The following is a 9341-nucleotide window of genomic DNA, read 5'->3' as shown; positions in this document are numbered from 1 at the left end:
TAGTATCAGGCTTCTTGAGAAGCAATGCTGGACTCCTTGTGGCCATTCATAAAAATCTGCTGGGTCTGGAGCATCACATTGCAGCATAAAGTATATACAAGGGGGCGACTGAAAAGTTCTTGGCCCGACTACAGGAAGGGAACAAGTTATGATAATAAAACTACTGCCCTTGGTGGCGTAGTGGTTAGGCCATTGGTCTACAGGCTGGTAGGTACTGGGTTCGGATCCCAGTCAAGGCATGGGATTTTTAATCCAGATACCGACTCCAAACCCTGAGTGAGTGCTCCACAATGCTCAATGGGTAGGTGTAAACCACTTGCACTGACCAGTGATCCATAACTGGTTCAACAAAGGCCATGGTTTGTGCTGTCCTGCCTGTGGGAAGTGCAAATAAAAGATCCCTTGCTGCTAATCGGAAAGAGTAGCCCATGTAGTAGTGACAGCGGGTTTCCTCTCAAAATCTGTGCGGTCCTTAATCATGTCTGATGCCATATAACCGTAAATAAAATGTGTTGAGTGCATCGTTAAATAAAACATTTCTTTCTTTCTTTGATAATAAAACTTTGCATAAGTTGAACATATACGCGGGGGGAGGGGGGGCTGAAAAGTTATTAGCCTGATAATAGGAAGAGAACAAGTTATGATAATAAACATTTGCATATGATGAGTTGAACACTTTAGAAAGTTACCAAATGTATGTGAACTAAATACACTAGCTGATTCATATATTTTCAATAAAAGCATTGAAAACACTTGTCTTTTCAAAGTCCAACTTTTGTCTCATGGAGCAGCATACTCACCTTTCACAGTTTTTCTGTGATGTTTGACTAGCATCCCACAGACATAGCATAGCAGGCTAGCATATAACATTTACAGGTTATCATTTGGTCTTTTGGAAGGTAGTCAGCAGCAATTGTTCCTTGAAAGCCCCACAGACTGAAGCCATGACCTTGCCTTCTGATAGAACAATTCTCATTTTCTTTGCACTTGGGAGAGAACAATAGCTTCCACTGCTTTAATTGGAAAATAAATTAATCAGCTTGTGTATTTAGTTAGTTACAATGGATAGGTTTCTTGTGTTCAAAATTACTACATGCAAGGTTTTATTAGTCTAACTTATTCCTTTCCTAGTTGTGTGAAAATCTTTCAGTCAACCATCAGTATCAGTACTTCTGTAATACTGATAATTGTTAATATTGGCCAACCATCATGTCATAGGGTTTTATATGCACATTCAGAGCAAGCGGTTGTAGCGCACACCTGTCCTGGGTGCAGGTACCGGCCTCGACTGGCTCCTACGTCCAGGACAGGAAAAGGGTTGGGGTGAGTGGAAGAGAGGACCACCCACACTGGCAAGTGCAAGGGAGCACTAGCAGCCCGACTAGAATCAGTAGCGGGTGGGGGCAATTGGCCAACTGCAGTTTACAAGACTTTTATTCTCTGCAACAGAATATTTTGTAAAGTATCACACTGTGATTCACAATACAAGCTGATCACTACCGTACACAATTCTAAAACATTAATTAGTGGCTAATCAATTTTCAGACTGATTTCCAACATTCTGAAACAAAATTTCCCTGGTAAATGGAGAGGCATTATTTGATCAATTTTGTTTTCTGCAGTAGTATTGGTGGCATTATTTGATTACTATATTACATATTAACCCAGAAAACCGACCATCTCAATGACAATAATTACTAGTAAATAACCGATTTACAGAATTTGTGAATATGCCCAAAAGCATCCATGACTCATGAATTTAATAGGACACCATGGCTCTGGTGACCCTCTAAGAAACTTGCAGCCTTTTTCATATATTAATCATTTCAAGCAGCTTCCTGAAACTGGTGCCACTAAAATGGTCACATTTCAGTGGGCGAGGAATTTAATGGTGTGTGTGTGTTTATGTATATATACGTATGTATATACTTTATGTATGTACTTTATGTATGTAATGTATGTATGTATTATGTATGTATATATATATGTATGTATGTATGTATGTATGTATGTATGTATGTATGTATGTATGTATGTATGTATGTATATATATAGATTATATATATACTCTTCAAAAGAAGAAACGCAAAACCACATTGTCGTAACATTTGGAGAATTGATTTAATTATTGAATGGTGAGTCCGATAATTACCAAATGTTGCAGGATTGTTCACAATTCACTCTAGTCCATTGTGAGTAAGTGATAGGACACACCACCAAGGTCAAGGTCATCTGGAGTCAATACCGGGTGTGGCCTCCGCGTGTGTTGACAACTGCCTGGCACCGCCTGCCCATTGAAGCAACCAGAGTACAGATGACGTCCCGGGGGATGGTGGCCTGCAAGGCTGCTGCCAGCTCGGGCAGGGTCTGGGGCTGTGGTTGTCGCTGTCGGAGGCATCGGTCCAACTCGTCCCATAGATGCTCAATTGGGTTCAAATCCGGTGATGTCGATGGCCAAGGAAGGACATTAATGTTGTTGTTCTGTAGGAAAGCCGTTGTGAGACGTGCTGTGTGAGGCCTGGCGTTGTCATGTTGGAACACTGCGTTGGCGTTGGCCATAACTGGAACGATGTGTGGCCGGAGGATCTGGTCAATGTAGCCCTGTGCATTCAGGTTGCCCTGCACGTGGACCAGGTCAGTTCTGCCAGTGTGTGAGATGGCTGCCCACACCATGACACTACCCCCGCCGAATCGGTCCACTTCCTGCACGCAGTTTGCCGCATAACGTTCACCACGACGCCTATACACGCGACATCTTCCATCATGACGTCGGAGCAGAAATCGGGACTCGTCACTGAACCACACCTGTCTCCATCGCAGTCGAGGCCATTGTCGATGAATCTGGCACTACTGCAGTCGGAGTCGACGGTGTTGTGGTGTTAAGATGACACCTCGAACTGGACGTCTGGCACGAATTCCTACCTCACGTAGGCGGTTCCGAACGGTCTGGTCGGATATCCTGCAGAAACCTGGTATTGCTGCGGCTGTGGAGGTGGCAGTAGTCAATCGTTCCCGAAGGTGGCGTACCCGGATGTAGCGGTCCTGCCCGGGGGTAGTGACCTGTGGTCGACCGGATCTAGGGAGGTCACGTGTTGATCCATGTTGCTGGTAACGGTCCCACAGTCTGGAGATGGTGCTTGGGGACACATGGAATGCCCTGGCAACGGCCGTTCTGGATTCGCCTGCGTCTAGTTGGCCTATGGCATTGTTTCTCTGCGGTTCACTGAGACGTGGCATGTCCTGGATTGTCAACTGTCGGCCAGATACAGAGGCCAGGCAAGCGAACACCCTGCACTTTTATACTGTCGGTGTTCATGTTGCACGTGCAGACAACGCACGTGCAGTGGTGACATGGTTTGCACTGTGGCTGCGTTTTTGCGAATATTCACATTTTGGAACTTTATTGTACAGTAGCTGCGTTTTATCGAATGTAACCGTGGGAATGTGTTTGGGACATGCAATGACCTTATATTCACAAAGCATGAACCGGTAGGAAACATAAAATCGGAGTTATAACCCATTTGTACCCTTTTGCGTTTCTTTTTTTGAAGAGTATATATATATATATATATAAAAAAATATATATATACATGTATACTGAACTTAACTGAAAAAGCACCAGTTAGGAGTAGTACTTTGTAAAAGGCATACGAGAAGAAAACATACCGTAATATATTTAACTGATTTTTATAGAACTGGATGTATTCCGATGGGGAATAAATTCAATAACACAAGGGTTACAGTTATTTTGTGCTTTATAGCAATCTCACACTTGACGACATAAACAACTGAAAGTTGTGTGGTGCATTTTTATTGGAATTTAAATATATATAATTATGTAGAGGAGGATAAACAAGTTACCAGTTATTATAAAATTTATGTCCAGAGTGAAAAATTATTTCACGAGGGACATAAATTTGATAATAACTGGTACCGAGTTTGTTATTCTATTTATTACCCCAAAGTTCTATATATTCTGTAAAAAAAAATCTACAATGCATTGCATTAAATTACATTTTATTACAAGTTTAACACTGAAACCAGAAAGACGTAAATGCAAACGCTTTAAACTATGTGACGTCAATGTGTGTGCTTTGCCAAATCGTGATGACGTCATATTTATACCAACAAGGTGATTGGTTTGTTGGCATCAAATCGTCCATTAGTAGTGTACATTAAAGCAATGCATGAGAAATGATGGTTTTTATTTTCCTCGTTATAAGTGCCTGCTGGGGTAATAAAAGTATTTATGTACTCATTTAAAATAGTTTTCATGTCATCCGAATATATTTTCATAAGAATAACAACAATAACAACTGTTGAAGGTTTGCAACAGGTAGGCATTTTATTCGAGACAACATAAGTCTACACAGAACTGTTATATAACACACAACATTTAACACTGAGAAATAGAATTTGTCCATTCTGGAATTCAAATGTAACACAATAAACCTAAATTTCATTTTCAAAATCAACAGAAAGTCCAGGAATGCTGAACAATAAATATATATATGTATGTATATGTATATATACATATATCACAATTCAAAAATATAACCAACAGTTAAATATGTAACAGTTTGTGAAAGCATAATGCTGTTACGAGACAAACAACATGAGAAAATAGGGATTACAATTAGAGACCAACTACGATTGGATATGATGACTGAAAATTATTTGTTAATTTCCGAAAATAAGCTGAATACCGAGACACATGATTCTGTTGATCTTTAATAAAGAAAATAAACAATCTACACATAATTTAATTGGTCTGTTTAAAATTTTCTTGTGACTACAACAAGTTTAAAATCCCCAAAAAACAAACATTACATCAACTTGTTACATATTTATGCCCATCCCTTTTGGAATAAATAAAAAAGTGCCAATGTATGAATCTCTACATAAAAACAATATTTTGATAGTTATGTCTGTGAAGATTTTTGAAGACCAGTTCAAGAAAAACTGTAGAAAATGTGTATGGATCATGAAATCTCAAACATTGTTAAAGTAATGTTAATATAACAAAAATGTCAAGAAAACATGACTAGAATTTTTGTTACTGTTGTGCTATATATAAAAAAATATTTTAAAATTTAAACAAGATAGTAAATGTTAATTATCACGCATGTTTATCTGAATAGAATTCATTCAATGTATATTAAATGTAATTATAATTTCTTTAATACATACAAGTTAAAACATGTCTTTATGACACCAAAAATTAAAAAAGAAAAGTGTGACCTTTTTTGTCTTTTGGCAAAAATAATCTTTATTTTATTAATATTACTGTTTAAAAATTCCGCCAATAAATTTTTTAAACATTTAGCTAAGCACTGATGTTTTGAAATATCACAAAAAAACTGAATGAAATAAATTCTATATGAATCTTTGCATGTGTAGAATACAGACGATATGAACTACTCAAACCATTTACCTTACACTAGCACTTGTTAGCAGGGGTTTCTCATATTCACTTTTGAATAAAAAAGTATTCTGAACATTACCACATACCAGTTCAACTTTATAATATTACACTTTTTTAATGACTGTTATGATAGAAAACCCCTAAAAAGACTGGGTCAAAAAGTATACTGTGACCTAATCATAAACCCAAATACAAACTCTAAGGTAGAAATTTGAAAAGCATTTATGTAATTTTCATGAAACAGTTTTTGATGACACAAGAAACAACTTTTAATTTATTTCAGTAAAATAAAGCCTGCGTATATAATAGATAAAAGGTCCGAAGTAAATAACTCTTAGCAATAAAAGAATCAAATTAAAATTATAACAAATATAAAACAAATCTTCAATATTAAATTTTGTTAACATATGTGACTATTTTGGGAGCATCAGTAAAATAAATTTCAAAAGCTGCCATACTGATAAAAAATGTTTCTATCCAGTGCCTATTTTAAGCAAAATAAGATTATTACAAAGTATTAATGACTGATTGCGATTCTGTGGAATTTTTTAATGGAGGAATGTGAGATCAAAGTGAACACTTTGAAGAGATTTCATTAAAACTTGGATAAACTTTGTCTAACAAAACAAAGACATATATGGCCTTCATTTTAACAGAAAACTAAACCAGTGGTTCTGATTTTACGTGTTGCATTTTGATACTTGAAAACAAAAACAATGTCAACATCTTAAAACCCATCTTGGCAGATTATTTATCAAACACATTTTTTAATGTGGTAACACTTATTATGTTATCTCTTGGAAGAACTTACAGTGCTTAGAACTTACCCACAATATCCAGTATTGAAAAGGAATACAATTCATCTCATAAATATCAGTACTGAATTATTTATTGTCAAGTAGTAAGAGTGAAATAACACTAGTACTTAATAAATGTTTGATGGGTATAGATTTCCAAAGAATGCTTTCCACCAAATGTCCTGTGTGCTTGAAAACTTGTTCCCGATTGACCGAGACTTAAAACTTCATGTCAATATTTAAGAAAAACCAGTCCAATTGCTTCCTTCTAGGGCTTCTGTATGACATGACATTTAGATGAGCAGACAGCTAGATGACAGTCCATCATAATAATTTCGTATTCATATTCTATTCATAATGACAGCACTGCTAAATCACTTCTTTAAACTAGTACATTTTTTTATTAATACAAGAAAAATTAATATATTGCACATTTTTAAACAAACGGATTGCACATAGTATTTCCAACAAAACGTTAGTCACCGATACTACCATCAAAAGTAAAGTACACTTTGTCTTCAAAATCCTAAGGAAAGAAAGAAACCCCTTCCAAAAGACAACAAACCAAATATACCCTTTATATATAGATTACTTTCCAATTTGATTTAAATGTATTAAAAAAATTAAAATAAGATCATAATTTAAAATTGTTTTTAATTATCCTGGATAAAATCAACATTTAAAAAATGGGAGGAAGTAGAAAGAATGATAAAGAGAGAAAAAAAGTGTAATGCAGTCAAAATGTTTATGACAAGTTCATTATTTATTTTATTTTACCTTCAAATAAATATGGTTATCCAGCCTTTTTGTTTTAACGAGTGAGAGAATAGCTAAACAACAAAGTTAGAATGAACACTTGACATTACAAAGCTAAAGTCCACTTAAATATACATGTATATATGGAACACATTCAACAATAGACTAACAATATTCAAAAACATCTCTACATAAGGGGTGGCCAGGGTTTGAGTTTCCAGTCACGACACTGTCTGGCAAGTGAAGTTAAACACCACTCTTAAAACATTCAGTTTGATCATGCTCCTATGCAAGACATTTCAAATGAAAGACCGATTCACCTTCTTGATTCCAAACGCATGATCTAAACCAGACTGAAGCATGCCAAGTTATTCTTACCCTCAACAACAGACAAAAAAACTGACAGCAACAGAAAAACGGCGACCAATCGAAGATATTTTCCAAAATATCAGACATTTTAGTTTATTGTATTGATATTTTAAAACATATTGCCATATATATATATTTATTTTTTTTGCAAATAAAATTAAAAGAAAATGAAACTTAGTGGCAACGATAAATTCATTCAATAATGGTATCTAATCTAGAACAATTTCAGCTTAAATAAGTAATTTATGAATTACACAAATTTCCCGTGGCATATATGTAACTATATATAACTGTTACTTATTTGTTATCTATGAGCAGATACATACAATTTAAATTTTCTTCATTCTGGAAAAAAACATTGCTGGTCACCATGACAAAAATAAATATTACTTTTACCACCATTATAAGTTTGCCCACCTCATTAGTTAAACATATAATTTCCACCTATTAAATTGTATTTGTCTCCGTAGCGTACAGTCCATCTTCCCTCACTCATTAAATGAACTATAGTAGTAGCCCTAGCAACATGGGTATTTTTGTGTGTTTTTTATTTCCTCTAGGTAATTTCCAGTCTCGGATGATAAGTCGTCTTCAAGTGTCGTGTCACCACTAGCGGACTGTTCACTGGGGCAGTGCCTTCAGAATTGCATGCACCTCCTCGGCGACGGCTGCCAGAGAGAACTGGAACTGCTCCTGGAGTAATAAAGAAAATTCAGCCATGTGAGTAACTGGTGACTTACAGTGAAGTGCTGACTTAATAAAACATTTAAGGTGCAATTATAGGGAATTATGACCAATATGGATATAGTCAAACCTGTATATAACGGCCACCCAAGGGACATGAAAAAAGTGGCTGTTATAGACAGGTGACCCTTATATACAGGTTCAGAATTAGAGCCCATATATTAAAACATATCACAACTGTCGCATTTTAAAACTAGCTTGTTTATGTCATCATTGCCTGTTGCTTTCTTCTGCCTTTTTCTTTCGGCTGAAACATTATTGTCAAAATCGGCCAGAACACCAGCTTTCCTTTTTAAAATAGAATTAATCTGAGAACGTCCTACACCAATGATCGGCGATCTTTCACACACTTAAATTACCTTTCTCAGATTTGTTAATAACGTCGATTCTCTGTTCTAACGTTAAAGCAGTACAATTATTTGGTGGCATTTTGCATGCAAACGTATTCGTTAATACATTTCGTAAACACTGACATCGACTTGCATGAGATATTTTGTTTAATTGAAGGTTAATACCCATGTGGCATGTTTAACTCATTTGTTTGTTTCATGTCACCGCTAATCCTTCAGTGGAGTATAACCGTTGATTACAGCTGAATAAGATCATGAGTCATTAAATAATCCTAACACGGGGCATCTTTAATGACTGCCGCCTTCAGCAGTTCATGTTTATTTACCAATCATGTCTGGCTAGAAACAACCAGACACTTAACATAACACCTCATTTGTTTTGTTTCTCAAGACTCAATAGAATGACCATACATACAGATGACATTATGTACAGCCAATGGGAAGTCGTCTACTGTTCAGTGAGGATGCTGAGAACCAAATCGAATTACACCACCAGTAACTACGTGTCACGGAACTTATTGAGTGCCCGTTTGATTTTCAATTACGATCAGAGAATTACAATGGAATTTTACTTTGACGGAAAATAAACCCAAAGCTACAGACATGGCCATATAAACACATCTAATTTATAATTTTTAAGATGATTGAAAAAGTAGACATAACCAGGGACAAAAAATAACCCAAAAAACGTCTTCATGACGATAATCTTGTGACCGTTATAGCAGGTTCAACCTGTGATTTTGGGTGAAAAATAGTGACTGCTGGCCATTATGGACAGGTGACCGTTATGTACAGGTCAAATAAGGAAGGAAATGCATTGGGGGGATTTATAGTGGCCATTATAGTCAGGTGACCATTAGACCAGGTTCGACTATATATATATTTTTAAAAATGGGGTAA

The 9341-nt window shown here is 36.1% G+C and overlaps 1 protein-coding gene across 1 annotated transcript in view; it reads right to left on the bottom strand.

The window, feature by feature from the left end:
* Window positions 1-4319: 4319 nt before the first annotated feature.
* Window positions 4320-9341, bottom strand: part of LOC121382339 (receptor-type tyrosine-protein phosphatase N2-like) — a 300736-nt gene continuing 295714 nt past the window's right edge. The window contains exon 23 of the mRNA XM_041511925.1: window positions 4320-8040. Coding sequence (XP_041367859.1) covers window positions 7969-8040 — 72 coding nt within the window. The 3' untranslated portion in view covers window positions 4320-7968. The remainder of the gene's footprint in view (window positions 8041-9341) is intronic.

This window comes from Gigantopelta aegis, chromosome 9 (genome assembly GCF_016097555.1).
Source record: "Gigantopelta aegis isolate Gae_Host chromosome 9, Gae_host_genome, whole genome shotgun sequence".
Lineage (NCBI taxonomy): Eukaryota > Metazoa > Mollusca > Gastropoda > Neomphalida > Peltospiridae > Gigantopelta > Gigantopelta aegis.
This window is presented reverse-complemented; position numbering and strand designations above follow the sequence as displayed.